The sequence below is a fragment of the Rosa chinensis genome, chromosome 7, assembly GCF_002994745.2.
Source record: "Rosa chinensis cultivar Old Blush chromosome 7, RchiOBHm-V2, whole genome shotgun sequence".
Classification (NCBI taxonomy): Eukaryota; Viridiplantae; Streptophyta; class Magnoliopsida; order Rosales; family Rosaceae; genus Rosa; species Rosa chinensis.
In genome coordinates, this window is record NC_037094.1 from 57,608,144 (window position 1) to 57,631,680 (window position 23,537).

The window sequence follows — 23,537 nt, forward strand, 5'->3', positions numbered from 1 at the left end:
TATAGTTGGTTCATGGTTTTAGACTTTTTAGTTTTCTTTTTTACTTTGAGACTAAAAAAAATAATTCTGCTAAAAAAAAGTCTATGTAATGGGTTTAAAGATTGGAACCTTAGGTATAACATCAATGACTAAGATAATATTCCATATATCCATGATCCAACGCATCGTAAAATTTTCGATGAATAGAAAGTTAGAAACCCTTAAGATCAGCTGAAAAAAAAAAAAAAAAAAAGACAGGCGAAGGAGATAAATTCTGAACTCAGAACAGAGGAATAGACTCGGAGAAGCCTAGATTTGCTGCTACACGACCTCAAACGAGAACACAATAATCTGCTCAGTCTACTCTCATCGTCCCATCTGCGTCCCAATTCTCAATTCCTAATACCATCCTATATCCATCTCTATCTGTCCCTTTGTTCTCTGAGGACTCGGGTAACTCCACGAGCTCTTCTACTGCTTAATTTAGTCTGAACATTTACAAATAGCATTTGATATTGACCTGGTGTCAATTTTTCTTGTGTGTAAATGGAGATAGAAAACGAGAAGGGAATGGCAGAGTGTGGCAAAAATATTGTTGAAGATGTGGTGAAGCAAATCCTATCAACTCTGCCTCCCAAAACTCTGATCCGATTCAAGTGCGTCTCTAAAAGGTGGTATGCTCTGATCACCGACCCCAGGTTCGTAGCTAAGCACCTCTCCAATTCCATGCACAACAATCTCTCTACAACTAGCGTCCTTTTGAAGCGTTCAGTCTGTAAGGACACAAGGGACGCTGAAGAGCCTGAAATGGTTTTCTCATTTCTTAAATTTCGCAACGATATTGATAATGGTGGTGAACATGCACATGAGGAGCATAGCTATTTTTCTGGGGCGGAGGACGTCGAGATTCCTCTGAAGACTAGCTCCAAATCGCTGCAAATTGTAGGCCATTGTGATGGGATCATATGTCTAGTTGATCTAACAGGTGATGAGGTGTTTTTGTGGAATCCAGCAATTCAGGAATCCAAGCTTCTGCCTCCCAATCCATACCTGCAAGGATATGCGTTCTATTATTATGCTGTGGCATTTGGCTATGATCCTAAATCCAAGGGCTACAAAGTTGTTAAAATTGGTTGTCCTTATCCTGTTGGTAGAGAAAGGGATGATAATGGATATTACATCTATGATCCCTACAAAGCGGTATTATACACCCACATGGGTACTGATTCAGATTCTTGGAGAGAGATCAAGACTTATTCTTTAGAAACACAAACTACTATACTTTGGCCCGAAACTTTCCAGATGTACTTCAAGAATGTGTGTTATTGGACGGGACAGGAGCAACATAAGGAATTGCATGCATATGAAGCAGATTATCCGGAGGATCAATTCATTGGGAAGATGATCATATTCTTTGATCCAGTGGATGAGGTATTTCATGATATGTTGTTCCCGGATTGCTTTTATGATGGGAACGAGTTTTTTTTTGGTATGCGCCTTCTAGTGTGGAATGAATCCATTTCTCTTTTTGGATTGCAAAATACTTTTTCAAAATTAGGTGTATCTTTTGGAATATGGGTGATGGATGAACTTGGTGGTCCCAAGGGTGCTTGGACTAAACACATAGCATTCGAGCTTACCGAAAAGCCATTAGCATTTTTGAACAGCGATGAGATTCTTTTGGCTGACACAAATGGACACGTAATTTTTTATAATCTGAGTACCAAAAAGCTCAACCACCTGCCCATTCAAAGTGTACGAGATGATGACTATAAAGCTGTTGTCTATGTGAATAGTATAGTTTCGGTCTTGGGAGGCAACAGGCTTGGGAGGAGAGATGATTCTAGCAATGTACACTTTCTTACACCGTTTCTTATCTCTTAATTAATGCTTACTAATCTTTGTATCAATAAGGACGCTGAAATTCTAATTTTGGTTCAAGGACGTAGTACTGTGCAAATTATAGATGCTTCAGCTATTTTGCAGGCTGAAATTTCTCACTCCAAGTACACTTCTTCTCCATTGAGTCACTCGATTTTGGAAAAGACTCACTCATATTCAGTCTGGGCAATTCCGCCAGATGAAGTGTCTATCAGAGTCAAGAAGGTGATGGAGGGCCTCCGGGCCGAGTTTGGTGGTCCGGAGATCGAGCCCCACATTCCCGTTGTGGGGTCCATTCGTATGGCACATGAGGATGTGCTCAACGAGTTTACGAATTATCTGCAGTCTCGTGTAATTTCAGGGTACAAAGCTGAAGTTAGTCGGTTGGTTTTTAGGAGTTCTTATTACCAGTGTGTTTCCCTCCTTGTTGATTCATCATTTTCATGCAAGAACTATGAGGTATTTAATTTTCCCACTTCTTTCTATCAGTTTGAACTTCTTTTTTCGGGTGGTATGTATCATTTTACTTTTATTTTGTCTTGATTTAGTGGATATGTATTTTCTGGTGTATTATAATGACTCGTATCAATTTTTTATTGTCCTCAGATAACACAAAGAGCTCTAAACTGCAACCAAATATTTGGTTTCTGCAATCGTAAGTCCTTTTCATTTTATATGTTCTTTTCACAATTCGTTTCATTTCACATGTGCTGCAAGTGGTTATGGTTTTAATTTGGCTTTTCTCATGCAAATCAGAATCTTAGAACTTCAACAAGTTGAGAATCTTTCTTCAGTTGATCTCGGTCTCTTTGAATTGAAAAGAATATATTACTGATTCAGCATCTTGTAGCATCTAAGTGCTCTTACATACAAAGTACTGCATACCCTAAATTAATTGTAGTTTATTAAGGTTATATATGTATGATATGAAGTATATGAATCAACCAATTAGATCTCCTTGGTAAAATAAGATATCATAGATGCCAATTCTTGTTATGGGTTTGCTGAGCATATAGAGAGTGAAGATTAGATTGCCAACGTTGATCTTTGTCTGCCGAATTGAAGCATAATCTACTGATCATCGGACTATAAATGTTATTCTTCTCCTCTTATTACGAATAAAAGAAAGGACTATTGAATAGAATGCCATTGTCTGTTCTCTGCAGGAGTTAGGCCACATTTGAGCCTCCTTTATGGGTATCTGACCGAAGAAGAGAAGAGAAGAAAAAAGCTGAAGAAAAAGTCAATATTCTGGATGAAAGCATTACTAGCATGAACTTCCCCATAACTCGACTTGCACTGTACAAAATTGACTACAAAGATACAACTCTCAAATCTTGGGAAAAGATTGCTGAATACCCCTTCCTATTCGATTGGTACGTGCATTAATTTAGTACACGGCTATTATTATAGCTTCTGTTTGATCAAGAATAAGATATTTGTCTTTAGATTCAATGTTTTCCTTGTTCTTTTCTTGGAGTCCATTAAATCTTATACTATTTTTCTTTGAATCCAGATGGGTCAGTGCCAAGGTATGAAACTATGTTACTAGCTCAAGGGTTTAGTCAATAGCAGGGACTTGGATGACACATTCAGTCCTATTGTAAGACCTACCACAGTAAGGTTGGCCTGGTTCTGGCTCGTGCAGCTACAAATGTTTGGAAACTAAAAGGAATCTGGATGTGAGAGTGCTTTTCTTCATGGACCAATATAAGGATTTGTTGATGAGACCAATCCTCAGTATTGTCAAACTGCCAGACTTGCTGAATTCTTAAAATTTGAAATTTCTTTGGCTCTGGTCACCCCATTTATCATGCATTCAGATTACTATCTTGTACTTGGCTAGGTTCATTTAAATCTTCCATGTATGGATCAATACTTTTTGGACCCTGTTGATATACTGTACATTGGATTTCTAATCTGGAAAAGTGGAAGTTCTGTTCTCTTTTTTCCTGAAGTTTGGTAGGCCTGCTTTGTTATTACAGTCCTCCTGATTTGTTAGAATGCCTCAGATTGTATCCCAATTCAGTTTCCTAGTTTGTAACTCTTTTCTCTTTCCTTCATTCTTGATAAATATAATGGATTCTAGCATTGTAATAAGTTATAACAACCATACTTTTAACTCAATCTTCTCATTGAAATGTAGGACGATACCATAGATACAATAACATCTTTAAATTCTCTGTTTTAATTTTGATCAATAATGTAGTATTCTTATGCCGAGGGGCTTACACTTTATTTATAACTCCACCACTCAATTTATGAAGGTTATATATAGTTTTCGCGTTCTCACTATTTGTTTTTCTGTTGCAACTATTCTTCTCCGTTGCTTTGTTATCGAAACAGAATACGATTTCATGCAAAAGAAGTAGAATTTGTTTTGGTCCACGACCACCAGGTGAGAGATTCACCTTTCTGCAAAGAATGACAACCTTCCAATTACTGCCAAATCGTTTTCCAATAGCTTGCTCGAGCTAGCTGGATGTAGGTGTAAGTTTTGTCAAATGCTTGGTAGACAGCCTGCAATTCCTGCCACAACTTGTGAGCGCACGAGAAGTACTTAGTCTGAGTAGTAGTGTCTTGGCTACATTGGCCATGCTTATCATACTCGTGTTGCCAAAATTTCATATCAGTTGGATAGTTATCCAGTAACGTCGGCCAGCTTTGCTTTAGTTGTTCTTGCAATGTCTATTGTTTAATCATCTACAAAAAAGTTTAATTGTTACACCAGTGAAAATGTACAAGTGATATGGAAAGATATATTTTTATGACACACAACTAAAATAAATATACCTCGTCTATCTGAAATGGTGTTCCAGCCTCATCACAATCAATTCCATCTCCCACATTAGTCCAATTGGAGGCCCACATGCCGTGGAGGGTAAACCTCAACGGCACACGATCTGCTTCCATTACACACCTGTACGGCTCATCAGGTTTATGGTAATAAACTGCTTTGGGCCATCGCATCACGAGTTGATAATATTCAAAGGGTTTACCTAGTGAATCAGTTCCATGCTGGAGAGAAAACAGTACTAAAACAAGAAGAAGGAGAACGGAATTTCCCTTGAAGACTGACATGGTTAATTTGCAAAGCTGCTGGATTGATTAGAGGAATAATTAAGATGCTGGCTTGGTTAAGGTCCTCGATCATGATATATATATATATATATATATATATCTGTATTTATAGCCAATGCACCACGTACGAATCTAAAAAGGCTTGATTCATCCATCAATAATGTTGACCAGATTGAATGCTCAATCCAGAAATGGTTTGATGAGGCTTTTTCTTTCATGCTTTTTCAGCCCTAAGCTTTGACACACAATGACTCACTCGGCATGGCTACCCCTAATATACCGTAGAGAACTCTTCTTGTTTTTTGAACAATTAATGATCGGCTTCCTACACTATTATGAGTTTGTCAAACAGAAAAAAGATAGATACACACTCATGCACAGTTGGTTTGGCATACACTTTCAGTTGAGTCATATACACACTCATGCGCAGTTGGTTTGGCATACACTTTCAGTTGAGTCATATAATTTGCTTAATTGCTGAGTCGACTTGCACACCTGATGAGATTCTTTTTGGTCGAATTTACAAAATCTCACTTCAGACATCAAGTATTAAAAAAAGTAAACCCGTCATTACAAAAGAGCTCAATGGTGAACAACAATTCCCTCATCTTTCTTGTGGTCTCATTAACTCATAATTAATCATCACTCAAGGCAACTCCATATCCTTTCCCATGCATGCCATCTCTCATATCTTCTGGTTGTCTCCCTTAATTTCACTAGCTAATCATGCTAGCTAGCTCCTTCATTTTGTTATGGAACTTGCACGACCTAATATATATGACATTGCAACAATCGAACCTCTGTTAAGGATTAAGGGCACTAATAAAGGCTGAATAAATTAAATCACGAGGATGATATATACATATATATAGCCAAAAATAGGTATTGATCTTATATCTTATATATATTTTGCCTGAAACAGGGTGAGTTAATCACAACCAGTACTACAGACTATATATACGGTTAACTAGTTGTATCTTGTATGACCTGATTATTATTCATACACTTTGCACTCTGAGGTATACATAGAGATAGTGTTTTAATTTTATCTGAGAAAATTAGGATATCAATCTAAATAGCTCCAACCCAAATGAACAAGCAACCTTCTAGCTAGCTAGTAAGAGTTGAATTGCAAGCTTTTAAAATTAGGGTTCCACTTTTTCCTCAGTTTTAAAATTACGTGTGGTAGGCAGCCAGGGTACCAATCCACTTTAGTATACTAGAAATGAAAATAATGTGAATATGGGTGTATCAAAATCATATATGTTTAAACTATTCTTCCTTGAACAATTATATCTTTGCTTAATTGGTATATATAGACTAGAGACTAGATTTGTATCCTTTCACACAGGCCTGTTACTTATATGGCAAGTTTCTTATGAACACCAACCCTTTTCATCATGTAACTCAACACTCAAAGTCCCCAAATGCACAACCCTAATATTGTTCTTAGCAAGTAATCGAAAAGAAAGTTCAAATAGATAGCTAGCAAGAAAAATATTTATGATCATCAGTTTGTATCAAAGTACGAAGTTGTATATCTTACCCAAATTTTAGTTTTTCATGTTTTCAATAGCTTAGGGTTGAAGTTTCACTATAATATATAGTTACAGATTGAAATAGTCTTCTTAGATTTCATAAGCAATAACTAGAGTTAAAAGTATCAAAAGGTATTTGGGAATATGTATAATTGCCATAATACTTCCTAAACTTAGCAATAATTATCAATTTACACTCCAAACTTGCAATTGCGAGAATTAACTCCCTAAACTTGGTGAAAACTGCCGATTTGCACCCCCTCTGTCAAATTCAAAGTTTTCCATCCAAATATGAAGGCTAATATGGTCAATTTATATTTTTTTTGTAATTTTAATTTATTTCTTTCAGTAATAAAAATAAATGAAAATTAATTTTTTAAAGGGAGATTCATGCCCTTCCATCAACTTATTTACTCATTCATTCATGATTTTTTTTTTTGTAAAATTATGCTTGCATTTTATTATTTCAATAAGAGAATAAGTGGAGAAATAAAAATTTAGCACGAATCGAATTTATGAACTACTTTATTTTGGTTTATAAAGATTGACTATGTTAATTGCCAAAAAAAAAAAAAAATTCATCAATTCGATTCATTGCTAAATTTTTTATTTTTCCACTTAATTTTTCTTATTGAAATAATAAAATGACATAATTTTGCAAAAAAAAAAAAAAAAATCATGAATGAAGGAGTAAATAAATCATGAATGAAATTGTACAAAAAAATTAAATAAATAAGTAGATGGAAGGGCATGAATCTCCCTCTAAAGAATTATTTTTCATTTATTTTTATTGTTCAAAGAAATAAATATAAAATGACTATATTACACCTCATATTTTGATGGAAAACGTTGAATTTGACGGAGGGGTGCAAATTGGCAATTTTCGCCAAGTTTGGGGTGTTAATTTTCACAATTGCAAGTTGAGGATGTAAATTGACAATTATTGCTAAGTTTAGGGGGTATTTTAGCAATTATGCCTTGGGAATAATGTGATATCTCTATTCATCTCTCAAGGAGTTTTATATAGTATTACATCCATATCTAAGTTAACTATGAGACTAATGCTAATTGATACACAAAATAATCATAATAAAGTTAATTGATACAGCTCATGTCAAAACTCTCCCTCAAGTTGGTGCATAGATATCTTGAATGCCCACTGTCAATTGAGCTGTGGAATACCTTACTAGAAACAACTTTGTTAGAATATCTACAAGTTGATCTTTGGTCTTCACATGGGGTATATTAATGATCTCTTAATCCAGCTTTTCTTTGATAATGTGTCTATCCACTTCAACATGATTATGTGCAATATTGATGGGCTGCCTTGCTGTCACAAAATAGATTCATAGCCCGTTTGGGCTTGAACCCTAAATCCTTTAGTAAATTACGTAGCTATAATATTTCACATACACCTTAGGCCATTCTTTTTTGCCTTCGCACTAGATCTGGCAACTACTTTTGGTTTCTTACTCCTTCATGTAACAAGGTTACCTTCCACAAATGTGAAGTATCTTGAGGTTGATCTTCTATCAGTGATACATCTGACCCAATCAGCATCAGTGTATCCAGCCACCTCCAAATAATTATTTTTAGAAAATATGATTCCTTTGCCAATTAACCGAGAATGCGATATACTGCATTCATGTGGTTTTTCACTTGGAGCATGCAAGAAATGGCTCACCACACTCACAGCATATGCAATATCAGGACAAGTGTGAGAGAGATAGATGAGTCCGCCAACTAGTATTTGATATCTCTCTATTAGTAGGCACTTGATTGTGATATTTTGCTAACTTTTGATTCTGCTCCATAGGTGTATGCAAGCGTGAGTAGGTCTAAGACATCTAAAAGGAAAGGTATGAAAATGCCTTCCTCTGATCTGGCCACCTCAATGCCTAGGAAGTATTGTTAAACTTTCTCATGACATTTTATTATGTTAATGTGATATCTAAATAATGGAAGAGCATGTGATATCTAAATGATGCAGTTGTTGGCTTGGTTTCTTCATTTCGGTGAAGACGCCCCCAAGCCCTTCGGGTTAGAAGGGCAACCCCACTTGATAAAGGTGGTAGCATCATCAATAATGGAAGAGCAAGTCAATAAGCAAATGAGTAAAGTCACACGAGGACAGAGCAAAGGCATTCCATAATGGAATACAAATGTCAAAGTACACATTCAATTTAATCAAAAAATTTTCCAGATGGTGGGGAAAGGATAGGCCAGCTTAAATCACAATTGCTTCAGATTGTACGAAAGTTTTTTTGAATAAGGAATCATATCCCGTTGTCATTGATCTCAAGCCAGAGAACCACATAACACACCTATTCTCTACCAACTATAGGCAGATAAGAAAGGATGGTACATAAGATAGCATCACTCATTAAACATTCAACAAACATTGACGCTTACTAAACTAGCAAGCCTAGAACTTAAAGTACATCGTGGTGATGATGTGATGGAAGGAATTTGGAAAGAGGTTAAGGTACGTCAAACTCTACTACTTACATGTGTTAATTACCTCCCAACATTAATGTAATGTTAATTTCCACTGTGCATTTCACTCATGAAAAAACTTTCCACTACTTGTAATAACTCCCACTTTTTTTTATAAATTTTCTCACATCCATTTAATTAATTATTCACACCCATCGGGTGTGTTTTGCTAGTATCATTTATGCAAGGCTACTCACTACAGTTCTCAGTAAAAAGAAATTAATCACTTTCATAGGATAACAAAAGGCACCAAATTTGTACAAACCAAGGCTTCGATTGACCTATGACTTGACAGATACTAGAATGTATCCTACAATGATAGCCACGATAAGGAATACAGCAGCAGCTATGATGTTAGGAGTGATTTTGGCATCGGTGGTGTCGGTTGATTTTTGGCTACTTTCACCCCTTGATGCGTCAGGTCCACCCTTTTCCAAACAGGAGCTAGATGCTGTGGAAAGAGGCACCGCCACATCCCAAAAGGATTTGGTGACTGCAGAGGGGGCTTCTCTTTCTGGTTCCAAGATTTTTGAGGCATCTGTTGGAACTTCCATAGATAACAACTCCACACAACGATCTTTTAGAACCTAAGTGAGCATGAAAATCATAGGTCAGAACTATGAGAGGAGTTTGTACTAGAATCAACATAAAAGGGAATAAAAAGTTCATATTAATTAAAACCTAGTCCACAGGAGAGCTATTCTGCCTATTCAGAACCAGAAAATGGTACTACTGTAATGTTTTTTCCTTAACCCGCAACAACTCCACAAACTGATATTACAAAATTTACAAGCTTCTCACACGGATTTATATAGGGTATATGAAAATACCAGCTTTCAGTGGCAGTCAAGACTCCAAACATACGTATCCTTTAATACCTAAATGGGACATGTTGCCAATCTGTGAATTTAAACTTCAGATTCAAGCAAATCTGTGTTTCAAACTGACATTCCCGCAATAGAAATACGAGATTGTCTGAAAAGAGAATAAACATCTATATAAATTGGAGATTAAAATGACATATACTGAATGCCACAAAAGATCGAATCACTCAAAATGGATGTAAACTAGAATTTTGGAGAGTGCAATTCAAGGGTTCAAATCTAATTCAAGAAAGACTGAGATCCTGGAGTGTAGCCAGAGATATTAAGGTAAGACAAAACTTAGCAGAAGGTGCAGATTTACAGGTGAATAGAATAATATATACAATGCCCTAATCTTTGTTCCCCAGCAGTGGCAATAACCATAAACCTTTTATTTTCCAGAGAGGGAATTAACAGAGAATTGATCTTCCCTTTTAAAATGGAAACATTAAGCTCCAGTGCTTTTATTCTTTATTTCAAAATATAAATAAATAAATCAAAATAATAATGGAAAACACACTCACTGCAGAAGTAGGTTTTCTTTCATTATTTAGTTTGAGCAATATTTAGCTTGTTCCACTTCGTGGCATAGCTCTCTCTAATTGCATGTGTTGATTCTATTTCATCTGCGCAATATATTCACTTCAGCAGCTCTTGATAGCTTACAAGGAGTGGACTTCAAATAATTTTGGCAGGTTTTACTAGTTGTTTAGACCTCAAACTAGGATTGCACAAGATCAACTCACTTTTATGGATCATCAATCTTGCCTTAGCACCAAAGTTCACTTTGTTTTACATCATCCTTCCCTTATGAACTCTTCTGCAACCAGTCCTCTTCTTCCTTTTTCAGATTTTCTCCATCTCCCAGAAGGCCAGAACCATAAGGCCAAGTCACTCTCTCAAAACTACCCTGATTCCAAAGGCCTCAAATGCATCCAAACCCCATCCTCCGGTTCAAAATCCCGAAAACGCATTCAATCTCAATGGCCAAGTTCAAAAACGCCAAAGAAAATGTGGTGTTTTATCTTTAGCATTAAAGTTCTAATTTAGAAAATCTGTTATGGATAAAAATAAATCAAGAAGCATAAATTCTATGGAGATGCACTACCTTGTAAAGAGCGTAGTGATGTTTTTCTTTTATTTTGGTATAAGCAGAAGTAGTGATCAAGTCAGAACCACAAACCTCAAATGTCTCGGATGGTTGTAGGTAGTCACACACAAATGTGCCAGCCAACCAAGGAATAAAGACTCGACGAGGAAGTGAAAGACCGCATGCTTTTCTGTTTCAAATGCATAACAAATGTGGTCAGTTTGACAGAGTGCAGTTACAATTCACTAACAATCAATATACAAAATGGCTGTGACAAATAAATTACACTAAAATTTAAGGATATCTTGACAGATATACTGATATCAAGAAAATGTCGGGAGTTACTTTTATAAAGGATGATTTGTGCATAATTTACTTTCAACATTGGGGGTACAAAACACGGATGACAAATCCATTTATATTTACAAAACAGTCCTAGGTTTAAAAGTGAGTTTACTTGAGAAAACCGTTAGAGATTAACTAGAATTATGAAGAAAATCGTAAAATTAAACCATTGAACCCTTGTAATTAATAAACTGTGACCCCACTTTTTTGCGACAAAAAAAGAGCCCATAACATCAGTACAGAAAGAAAACACCCATTACATCAGAAACCAAAGTAATACAGACCAAAAGGAAATAAGAAATCAGAGTAGGCCATTACAACCATAAATGCCTGTACTAAAAACAGATCAGAGTAGCCATAATCAAAAATATAAATAAAAGAGGCCCCAAGAGGGGTCCATCTAGAAACAGTCCAAACAACTAGAAGTCTAAACCATCTAGCTCAAACAATTGTAGATACTGAACAGTCAGTGACTCAGCTTACTTTACGAAAACCCGGACTCACCCAGCTATTTTTACAAATCACGCATCAGAAGAAAAAGAACTCAATTCTCCCAATCATATTATAGAACAGAGCTAGCAGAATGAAAGAAGGGTCACAGATGGTGACAATAAATCTTCTTCCTCATCTTACTTCTCAAAATGAGCAAATTCCTTAATAATCTCTGGTATTTCGGGGACATATGGATGGTAGTCGGGAAATATCAAAGATAAGAAGGAAGACGAGTTCACCATCCGTATTTGCCTGATGCTTCCAACGAAAGGAACCTTGCTACCAGTCTAACATATACTTTACAGCATGTCCAATGCGCTCCCTAATTGAGCTCCTTACACAAAATTTAGGGAAAGCCAGGGAAAAAAAAAAGCTCCAACCATGATCTGTATGTGTGCTCCTTAAATAGGGGAATCACTAGGTGCTCCTAAATCTGAGGAGAGAGAGAAAATGGCTCCCTAGTACATTAATCAATTAATTCCCTATTTAAATTTCCAATTTTTTTATTTTATGATTTGTTTGCCATAATTATGAAGTATAAATATTAAACTTAAAAAGAGAATAGTAAATTGTGGCTCCTTATAATTTGGAGCAAGATTTTTTGGTTCCCTAAAAGTAGCTCCTAATATAAATCTTAGCTATTTTTTTAATAAAAATGATGAAAAAATAGGGAGCACCGTTGGAGATGCTCTTAGCCTTAACTGATTTCAATATTTTGCTACATGAAACAAATAACCCACAAACACTATCAAAGTAAGGTGATAGTGCAAGAAAAATGAGTTGCACCTTCAAGGGAAACGTAGTATATAATCTTAAAAGAAAGTACTTTGGTATTTCCCTGTTTTATATAAACTACACCTAATGAGTGGATGCGGGGAGATTGTGCAACATATGAAAAAGATGAGATATTGACCTGCTTCAGTTTTATTAAAAGAAAATAAATGAAGCATTTTTCTGTAATGTAATGTACAGAAAATATGTATAATAACAGGTGAATAAAAATGACACAACATATTATCAAGTTCATTGCGAATGATCTTGTTTTACTGAATTAAATAAGCATAACAAACCTTAATGATTGAAGTACAATTTGGGATACGGGTGTCCCACTGGATATCCCATCTCCTACTTCCTGGCTATCAGCATCATCTCTTGCTTTCTCGATGCCAGTGTCAATTGGACCTGTCTCTCCATCTGCCTCATCACAGATGATATCTAGTCTACTTTGCAGACTTGTGATAATATCATCCTGCAAAAATATATAAGAAATTCAAGATTCTACAGTAGGTGAGGAATGGCCATGAGGAGTAAAACTAACAAAATACAGTATCACAGAAATATCAAGGTCGGTGCAAAACAAAAATTTAGTCATAACTAAAGAGCAATGGTATGTATTAATATAATTTAAATTTTACACTATGCATTGCAGAAGTTCTACTTTTACTATATCTGAAGTCAATCTGTCCGCGTGACCATCTCCAACATGCAAGAATGCAAGAATGCTTCATCAAAAGCAAACAAAGCTTTGAGTATATTTGAATATCATAGAAAAGAAACACTCCTTATTTATATGGACCCTAAGATCTCCACTAGTACATTTGTACCTATTTGATACAGCGAATTGTTTCAATTGTCAATCTACCTACTGGTTTCAATGCAGTGAAATTAAAATTTATTTTATTACAGCATATTGGCATATATGCAGTACATTGCAATATATTTCTGGCTTTATGCTGAAGTCTAATAATAAATAATTGATTCAATCATCCCATCCACCTATTAGTTTCAGTAGATTGGAATTAAAATATAATATATAACACAGCTTCTCTTGATGTTTAAAGGCTTCCGTGGTATTACCCCTTTTGATTGACAGCTGAAACCAATATGCATGTGAGAGAAATTTTGCTCCCAAACCCTACTTAGCCAAACCTAGTAATCTTATGGTTTGGCAACAAAACTGAAAATATGACACTCGAATTTGCACACCCCAACAACTTTATCTAGCAAATTAAATTGAATACATTAAAAAGTTAGTTTAAGAAACAAAGCTTACATAATTATGAACCATTAAGGGTGCTCAAGTGTTTCAAAACATATCCTGGACACCATCCACTAGAAGTGAATGTACTTGTTCTTTTTCTTTTTTTCAATACCCAGAACCTCCCATGTGGTCTGAGCTTCTATCCCCCTAAATGTAACTAGCTATTAGTTAGAGTTTCCTATCTCCTAAAGATTGTAGGGTTTATCAGGAGCCCCAGTATCGAACCTGGGTCTGAAAAGTGGGTTGGGGAGATTGGGTTGAGCAAACCATGGGCCTGACCATTCCTACTAGTCCCTGTTGGTCCTAGAAGTAAATGTAGTGCAAGGCACATAAAGATGTGATCAATTAAATGAAAGAATAGATTTTTATTTATTTCATCCAATGAATATATATTTGTAATATACAGTCCAGTCCTACATGATTCTTACTTCTAACAAGCATGCGCACTTTACCAAAGGAATATGCATTATAGTTAACTGTTGATAAATGTGAAATCAAATTAACTTGAGAAACTAAACCAATAACTAATTTCATTCTAAAATCAAGATCAAAGAATCTAAAGTGATGGCCTGCTGTATACCCTTATATTAAAAGAATCATTGTAAAATCAAAAGTGACAGCCTTTTGTGTGATGATAAGTGTGAATTTAAATTACCTTGGAAAACTAAATCAATAAATCATCTCATTCTTAAAATCAAGACCAAAGAATAAATAGTTATTTCCTATTCTGTACCTTTATATCAGCAACAGCTTGTGAAATTGGTTCTCGAATATTTAAGTATGCAAAGGAACAAACAGAACCACTAAAAGCAAGAACACCAAGAGCATCTTTTTGGCTGCATACTTTACGCGATATAGACAAATGTTAGAATAAAAACTTAAAGTTGTAATGACATCACAAAAAGAAAAAAGATGAAAACTAAACAAATTAAGGGATATATAAACATACCTTCAGTATCTTCCACAAATGGTAACAGCAATTCTACTTCATGCAAACCATCTGATGTGCATAGATCATTGTGTACAACCTAAAATTTTATGCAAGACAGAAACACATGTATAAGAGTTGAGGTTAGAAAAGTCAACCTAGAAATTGATGACAGATGATTCTGGCAAGGGAAAAAGCACAATAATTAATTTACGCCTAAGGTAAGAATTAGAGACCAGTTTCTCACACTTTTGATTTTGGTTCTAGATTTCAACTGTTAGTTAGAGACAAAGGAAAATACAAGACTGAAACAAGGGAGAAAAGGGGACCAGAAAGGAAATATGAAGGACAATCTATGAAACAACAAAAAATGAAGGAAAAAAACGTAGTCTACTTCAAGTTGTTTTTACTGTCAACTTTATGTACCATTCTATATACATTTTCTCTCCCTCCCTCTGCTTTTTCTCCTTCAATTTTCCTAATATTGCCTAGTCACTAACCTACAAAATAAAAACAGAAAATGAAAAGAAAAGAAAAAATACTAAACTGACACTTGATTTAGAATGCATCAATTCAAACTGGAGGTGAAATTAATTAACTCCACACCAAAAGATTCCATATTAATCGAAATATGTTAGAAAGTTCTTCCTTCTAAAGAAGAAAACAACTGAGGTTGAGATAACATCTTTTCGACTCCAAATTATATGTTTGGTAAATCATTGTACCATCAGAGACATCAACATATGACAGAATAAGGTCATCCAGCGCATCAACAAACATAGGCAGGTTGCAGCTTTTCCATATTCACATAAGTGTTTTAGGAAAAGAACAAAAAAAATTGTGCAGAGAACTGTAACAAGTGAGGAGATAAATAAACCAATTTCAAATGTTGCTCGTCATGACAATAAACTACTTACCAAATTTCCATCCAGCATGGCTTTTGCACTTTTTAAATATTTAGCATGAATTGAAATTTCATGACGAAGAGCTTCACTCATAGTCTGAACATTTGATGAATTCTTGTGAGATATAGGTAACCTGGAATACATAACTCTACCATGAGACCACATTCTAGAGCTAGTCAATGAGGTATCACTAAAGGAAATACAGATCCTATTATTTACTATGATATTATTCTCAGTCCTATGAGATCATATCAAGTGGCTCAAGTATAAGCCTGATAAACCAAGCCAAATAGAGTACAGCAGACAAGGAAAGAATAGAGGATCAACTCCAATGTCAACGTTGGATATGCCTCCATAATGCAAAAAAAAAAAAAAAATCAACTGAAATGACAAATTTATAAGGTATGTGGCTGAACTTGTATATGATCATGCAGGTTACTTTAACATTAATGAACTATCAACCAGTCAAATGAGTGTTTCCACTGAGAAAGGGGGGGAAATGGCACGACTGCACGAGGCGATATAGGATCAACTCCAATGTCGACTTTGGATATGCCTCCATAATGCACAAAAAATAAATCAACTGAAATGACAAATTTATAAGGTCTGTGGCTGAACTTGTATATGATCAATACTTGTAAATGATAAAGAAGGACTCCAATATAATTTCGGTTAGACATTTATATGCTTGATAGTCAAATCATCAGCATGCTTGTGAGATATAGGTAACCTGGAATACATAACTCTACCATGAGACCACATTCTAGAGCTAGTCAATGAGGTATCACTAAAGGAAATACAGATCCTATTATTTACTAAGATATTATTCTCAGTCCTATGAGATCATATCAAGTGGCTCAGGTATAAGCCTGATATAACCAAGCCAAATAGAGTACAACAGACAAGGAAAGAATAGAGGATCACCTCCAATGTCGACTTTGGATATGCCTCCATAATGCATAAAAAATCAACTGAAATGACAAATTTATAAGGTCTGTGGCTGAACTTGTATATGATCAATACTTGTAAATGATTAAGGACTCCAATATAATTTTGGTTAGACATTTATGTGCTTGATAGTCAAATCATCAGCATGCAAGTTACTTTTACATTAGTGAATTCTATCAACCAGTCAAATGAGTGTTTCCACTGAGAAAGGGGGGGAAATGGCACGACTGCACGAGGCGTTTCAAAAGTTGTTTTTTCTTTTTCCTTTCAACTTCATTGATTTTTCTATGCCTCTGTTTTGTAGGACCCATGATGGAAAAGGGATTTCATAATCACCTTTCATTGAAGAAAAACAATGAATTCTAAGATCTAGATAAATGTGATTATAGCGCAATAAATATAGCAGATGATTTCTGATAGATAGAACTTTCAGGAACCTAGGCTACTCATTTTCATATAGCTCATTCAAATGCAAAGAAACTATCATAGTTCCCCCTAATCTTCACCTAGAAACAGTAGAAAGAGATAATAAATTCTGGCTTCATGGTCCAATGACAATGATAATACATCTTTTTCAGAAGCAATTTTTAAGTTAAATATAAAGACATATCAATTTTAGAAAAATACCATACCTAATATCAAAGTTGTACATGCACCTAAATCTTTGAAGGGAAGTTAGGACCCTTCCCATTTTGAAGTCACAAGGTCTTAGGCTGCTTGATGTAATATTTGAAGTCACCATACAATTTCGACATGTCCATCTACACAAATAAACTTGTTAGTGAGCCTGCAATAGCCTTCAACAATATTAAGAGAGCATATTGGAACGAGAAACAATACTTGAGTTCAGATAGGAAAGTTACCTCCTTGGACTATAGCAAATGTGAATAAGAAGTCTCTCATCCCAATCACTCTCAGAGAGCGGCGCAGCTTTGGCAACTCCCATTACAGTCTGCAAGGGCCTTTTCATTAATGAAGACAAAAATAATTTTCTTTTTGTTCAGAACAAGCATGGGATATATTTCAAATGAATATTGGAGTCCATATATCCAATGTATTATTTGCAACAAATAAGCCAGGAACAATCTCTCCATCAGGTTTTCATAAGGATTTGATCATAGAGAACCAAATGAATTCTACACAGATTATATGTGGTCAGATTTTCTATTATATTAGGTTTTAGAAGATGAAAAGGGTGTGCCAACTAAAACCAGAGGTTAACTTAGCAAATTTCATGGATAGGATTTGATAGGTCTTAAACAACATATCAAAATCCAACATTGAAGAGCTAAACAGCATTCAACCTAGCAATCTCCTCTCTTCCTACATACTTCCACAGTAACTAATCACACAAAGAAAGCTCATCGAGTGACTCTCCGGTACAGCATTGCTTCACAAACATATTATCTACATCAAAAAGTACATACAGCCTATGAAGATCGGTACTCACAACCTGTTAAACAACATACATATATACTAAGAAAACATCACTGTCCAATCCAGGGCCAAAATACTACCTGGCAAAGCACAATGTTTGAATTCTTGAATGCATTATCGCTAATCCAAATGTAAATCCCAACCACCTTCATGCCACCCACCAACATTCTTGACACCTACAATATCAATAAACACAAAATGCAGTCAAAACCCTGGTTACAGAGACACAAGAAAAATCGTCGAAACCCCGAAAATGAGATCAAATTCTAGATTCCTTACATGCAAACAAGATAACAAATTAGCAATGCATGTATGCATATAGGAACATCGTGTAGACAGACCTGACGAGCATGTTCGGCGACCCAATCCTTGTCAATTGAGAGAGAGTAGGAATCAGAGGACTGAGATTTGGGCTTGGGGCCCTTTCTCTTATCGGGCTCGACGAGGGAACAAGGCGGAGCTCCGGCGTCGTTAGGCGGAGTCGGGACCAAATCAAAGACGAAGCCTCGGTCGAGGGTAGAGCTGAGCTTGCCTATGATGAGCCCCACCTGAATCGCACAACAAACAGAAAAAGACGGTGAATTTGAGAATCGTGTGGATGATTGATTGTATTGGTAGAGAGAGAGAGAGAGGGAACCTGGGCTGGGGTAGAAGAGGATTGCTCGAGGCGAGCCTCGGCTAGTTTGAGCTGGGTTTCCTCTCCGATCACTGCTTTCACCATTACTGGTCTGAGCTTCTTCAGCGGAGGGGTTGGAGTTTTTGTTCACTAGTCAACTTTGAAAACTTTGACTCACATTGGGTGTTAGCTATTTAAATCCAGAAAATTTCTTAGTGTAACCCAGTATTTTAAATATTATCCTATATTTCCTGACTCTAAAAAGTAAAATAATAAAAAGAAAAATTGATCAATTCTCAGTCATGAAATTGATTCAATTCTCAGTAATGAAATAGTAATACCAGATGTTGTCAGATGAAAAAAAAAAAAAATTCTAGTCATGAAATTGATCAATTCTCAGCAAACTAAGGTACCCAGACAGCAACTTTAATAAATCGGTAAAATAGTTTTTTTTTTTTTTTTTCAAACAATCCATTAATATACCAAGAATGCATGTAACAATATAAACATGACCCATCCTCACAGGCTACATCAATATTGAGCCATGCAAGATAACCCTAGAGCTACATAAATGTCGATACCCTAAAATCAACACCAGAACCAGAGTAATCACGACAATGTTAGGGTGATGGACCAGAGTTCGCCCTAACTTATTCAAAAATGGTACACAGAGGGGGCTTCCCCAATGTCTATACTTACTAAAATGGCCCAAACACACCAAGTGCTTCCTCCACATATGATATTTAGAATTTACATCAATTTTCAATTTTGACCTCTCTTTTTTCCCCTATACATCACCTAGCAGCTCAGGTTATGTTCCTTTCTTCTGTTCTTTATGAACAAATATATTTGTAGGTGAAAACCCAAATCAATTACAAATCAATAATTTAGAAGTTTCCATCACATAGTGATCTTGGAATTGTATTTGCATATATTGCAAATTGCACTAAAAGGATAAAGTTGGAATCTATGTACTCAGGAACAAAGAGAAACTTAGGCTCCATTGCATAGGTTTATCAATGGATTGTTTACAAGTTAATAATAACATGTGCTTATCAACAATCCGTTTCATTGAATTTTATATGCAAATAAATTGGTAATATTGATTGGCTTCTCTACACTTTCACCACTTCACTAGCAAAGTCTTTAATACATTCTTACAACAAGAATTAATACTCCTCCCATAATCTTCACTTTGATAAATAAACTCACTATTATTAGCAAAAAAGGAGCTCAAAGAGGCAATATGGTTGAAGTTGGGCAAGTGTCAAGATGTTACAATGACACAACAAGGGGCGACCTAGCTAGTTAGTGTTGAGCTTTGGATTAAAAACGGTTTTTTTTTTTCTTTCCTTTTCTTTAAGGAGTTAAAGTTTGGATTTTTGAGTTACAAAAATAATGGAGGCCCAAATACCAAATGTGGAGATTTAAATAGAACCACTCTTTGGATATATAGAGTAATGTGTAGGGTGAAGGACAGAAGAAAATAAGAAAAAATAACGCTCGAATTTCAAGAAGAAATTAGTCTTAAAACTCTTCTTTTTTTTTTCTTTTTTTTTTTTCAACTTTGTGAGAACTTTTTTTCCTTTTAGTTACATGAAGGGTAAATTTGGAGGTTCTAATAAAATAGTTAAATAAAAAAGTAGAATGAAACTAACTAATTAACTAAATGTACGTTATGGTTTTTTTTTTTTATTATTAATTTTTTATAAAGAATACTGTCAACTCGTTTATAGATCAACAAAATTACACATATTGACCCACCTAGTAGGGTTATCAGAAAGATTCGTTACCTAAGCAGTGCAACCACTTTAACCAACAATGAAACATATCCAAAAATACACAACATTATCTACGCAAAACTCAAATGTGCATAGAAGCACCTCCATCAACCACCTCTTGACTTCCAATACCTCATCTACAACTACCACATCTCTAGTCACCGCAGCCCCCTCCTCGATTACATATCAGCCTGTTTTCGAGGAAACCTCTTCTTCCTTATTTTAGGGCACCTAGTTAAAGTCTTAGAGACATTCTTGCTAACGTTTGGGCGCCGTTCTTTCTTCTTATTCAAAGAGATGTGCACCACGTCATTTGAATTAGGCAGATCAAAACCATCATCCACATCTAGAGGCACAATAGTCAAGCTTTTCTCCTTCGGTTTGTGATGCATAAGTGATAAAAATAAGTGAGACTTATATTAACAGGAAGCCCACGATAAGAGGAAGAGATTTATACCAATATTGTAGCTGTAAACTGCTGGAAACCACCTGAATTGGCATTGATGACGGTGAGGTCGTGGCTACAACAAGGAGGACGTGTTCGAATGGCTAATTCATTCCACTATTTAAAAAGTTAGATAAAAAATGACCAATATATCTCCAACGTGAAAAACCGTCATAACTCTCTTGTTATATAATCCATTTTAACAAACCATTTGCTTCTATGGCTTTTTATGAGGAAAAAAAACAAAGAGTTAGTGGCCATATGGGTAATATAACATTCACAAATTGCCCTATATGTAATTGACGTAAATTTTTATCATAAAATGTTTTTAATAACAAGTGGAGGATAAAGTGTTGAGAAAATTTGGTCTTGTTGACTAGTGATCATTTTCTCGAACAGTTGTAAAGTTTTCCAAAGAGAACAGTGATGTTCTTAACCATGTTCGTAAGTAAGAGAAAGATTAGTTAATATGTTGATAGGGTTGAATAAACACCACGATTGTTCAAAAGTAAAAAGTTGTAATTCAGATTATGAGACTTCTGTGAAACATTCTTTTAACAAAATTGTGAAAGTCATATGTTATTACCATATTTGTTTCTACACCCGTCATTTTTTTTTTTCTGTCAACAATGTCTTTTTTTAACTAAGTATCTTAACCTTTCCTAATTGCGAGATTGAGGACCTCTAGCATCCAGGTGATGATGCTTTGTTCACTAAGGCGGAGGGTTGAGTTACCCTATGGCGACTGAGTGTTGGCGGTGGAAGATAACCGTGCAAGTGATGATCGAATTACAAACGATGTATATATTATGGAATTAAAGAATGAGATGTTCAATCAAAGAGTACATAATTTTACTGTAATTAATATTGATTGTTAAATTTGAATCAAAGCAAAAATGATCATTTAGGTCAATCAATAAAGTACTTGTACAATTGTCCAAAAAAACATTAAGAATTAATTTCAATTTACCTACTCCAACTTTAGGTCCATTTTCATCTTAGTCTTTCTTCTTTAATTTCATCAAGATTACCCCCTGTACTTACAATTTTGATCAGCCGTATTCAATGTTTGGTTCTCTGTCCAAATTGGACATTAAATGTTGACCAGTCCTTGCAGTGCTGGTCAATTTTGCTCAGCTGAGCCCACCCAAAGCGTTAAATCTGACAACTTGTCAAACTTTTCCTTCAAAAGTTAAACATTTCCCAATGAACACATCTTGCCATCATCAAAATTTGTGACCCAAATTTTGTTCCCTTCTCATCTTCTTTTCTTTTAGATCAAGACCCATTTGATTTCCTTGTTTAAGACCAAATTAGAAGACTGGTAATTGAACCAGTTCTTGAGAAGCAACAAACAATTAGAAAACATAGGAATCATCATATGTGATTACCAACACCTTTAAGTTAAGCATTCTCTCCACAAATTCGGGCAAGACATAGTCGTGTGCTTGAAAAAACAAGACGAGAACCTTTGCTTTTGGTAGCTGGATGTTGGGCCGTTCCATTGAGAACTTTTCATCTGCAAAAAACATGATATGCATATACATATCGTTAGCGTGGAGAGAAATAAATATGAGTGATACACTAGATCAATATTAATATGTGAATATAATTGCTAAAGTGATTGAGAGATTGGACAACCAGTTGATATCGATAGTAGGCGAGCTTGCATGGTTTGATACTTCTGTTTCCTCCACCACTTGGGATGTTTCTCTCTGCATAGCTCTATTATCAGCTTTTCTCTATCATTTTCCTTCTTGTCTTCTTTTGAGAGGTAGATGGCCAGCTCTCTAAACAAACCATGTTGAGTAACAAAATATTGACTGTAGTATCCATCCGCCTCCATCTTTACCTTCCTGGTTAATTATGACAAAAACATATATTAGTTATCATATATAATAGACCTTTTCAGCTACGCATGGCAATTTATGTCATTAGCAATAGCAAGTATGCATAAGAACTTGTCATGGGATAACTATAAATTAAAGGAAAACGACAGTACAAATATTGTACGAATTAAGATGAACATATCTAGAAGTCAGTAATGCATACCTTTTATCTACAAGATTAGCTAGACTCCTAGTGTTTAGTTTATAAAGCTCTTTAATACAGAGATCATCTTCATTTAGATTATGCAACTCTAGCCACATATCAAATACAGTAGCAACTGGAATATATATATATATTTTTTTAAGGAAGTTCAGATTTAGCAACTGGAACATGTCGTTCTGAGCAATACGATAATTTATAACTATTAATTTGAGTATCAAAAGTTAAATTTGAAAATAAAACGAAATCGAAATCTCTCAACAATAATTCGTCAAACGTCCAAATTTTCATCGGAATAATTTTATATTTCATAGATCACGTTGACTTGATAATTCTAACAATCTAATAAAAATGTTTGTGAGGAAAGATGTTTGTGATCCTATAGTTAAATTAGCAAGTTTCTTTAAACATATATGTGCAAAAACATTAAAGGTAGCAAATTTAGAGCGATTGCAGCGTGACATTGTGGTTATTTTATGCAAGCTTGAGCAGATATTCCCGCCTACATTCTTCGACATCATGATCCACTTAGATGTGCATTTGCCACAAGGTAATAAAGATGTTTGTTTATTTTTTTATTGATTTATTCGAATATTTATTTACTATCACATTACTATCTACT

At 35.2% G+C, this 23,537-nt stretch overlaps 2 protein-coding genes across 3 annotated transcripts; one reads left to right on the forward strand and one right to left on the reverse strand.

The window, feature by feature from the left end:
- The first annotated feature begins 252 nt into the window (after positions 1 to 252).
- On the forward strand, positions 253 to 3,778 carry LOC112179864 (F-box/kelch-repeat protein At3g06240). 2 transcript variants are annotated; one of them, XM_024318353.2, is made up of 6 exons: positions 253 to 432; positions 536 to 1,830; positions 1,966 to 2,319; positions 2,467 to 2,515; positions 3,027 to 3,236; positions 3,377 to 3,778. In XM_024318353.2, exons 2-5 carry the CDS (start codon positions 550 to 552, stop codon positions 3,134 to 3,136), a joined length of 1,794 nt encoding a protein of 597 aa, XP_024174121.1. In that variant the 5' UTR covers positions 253 to 432; positions 536 to 549; the 3' UTR covers positions 3,137 to 3,236; positions 3,377 to 3,778. The 2 variants fall into 2 exon arrangements, with proteins under 2 accessions (XP_024174121.1, XP_024174120.1); XM_024318352.2 differs by having other exon boundaries at positions 253 to 1,830.
- Positions 3,779 to 9,081: 5,303 nt separating this feature from the next.
- LOC112180270 (protein odr-4 homolog) lies at positions 9,082 to 18,837 on the reverse strand. Its single transcript, XM_024318798.2, has 11 exons — positions 18,662 to 18,837; positions 18,366 to 18,572; positions 18,105 to 18,200; positions 17,451 to 17,539; positions 17,220 to 17,348; positions 15,652 to 15,772; positions 14,756 to 14,834; positions 14,540 to 14,649; positions 12,836 to 13,014; positions 11,022 to 11,118; positions 9,082 to 9,562 (listed from the first exon to the last, which is right to left on the reverse strand). The coding sequence occupies exons 1-11, from the start codon at positions 18,743 to 18,745 to the stop codon at positions 9,257 to 9,259; spliced, it is 1,497 nt and encodes a 498-aa protein (XP_024174566.1). The 5' UTR covers positions 18,746 to 18,837; the 3' UTR covers positions 9,082 to 9,256.
- Positions 18,838 to 23,537: the final 4,700 nt, after the last annotated feature.

What these genes read in the sequence shown, in the direction of transcription:
- LOC112179864 (XM_024318352.2), top strand. Translation starts at nt 526, where the DNA reads ATGGAGATAGAAAACGAGAAGGGAATGGCAGAGTGTGGCAAAAATATT. An exon ending in TTTCATGCAAGAACTATGAG is followed by an intron (nt 2,320 to 2,466) that starts GTATTTAATTTT and finishes TATTGTCCTCAG; the next exon opens with ATAACACAAAGAGCTCTAAA. An exon ending in AATATTTGGTTTCTGCAATC is followed by an intron (nt 2,516 to 3,026) that starts GTAAGTCCTTTT and finishes TGTTCTCTGCAG; the next exon opens with GAGTTAGGCCACATTTGAGC.
- LOC112180270 (XM_024318798.2), bottom strand. Translation starts at nt 18,745, where the DNA reads ATGGTGAAAGCAGTGATCGGAGAGGAAACCCAGCTCAAACTAGCCGAG. An exon ending in AAGCTGTTGCTGATATAAAG is followed by an intron (nt 13,015 to 14,539) that starts GTACAGAATAGG and finishes ATATTTTTGCAG; the next exon opens with GATGATATTATCACAAGTCT. An exon ending in AACCATCCGAGACATTTGAG is followed by an intron (nt 9,563 to 11,021) that starts GTTTGTGGTTCT and finishes ATGCTCACTTAG; the next exon opens with GTTCTAAAAGATCGTTGTGT.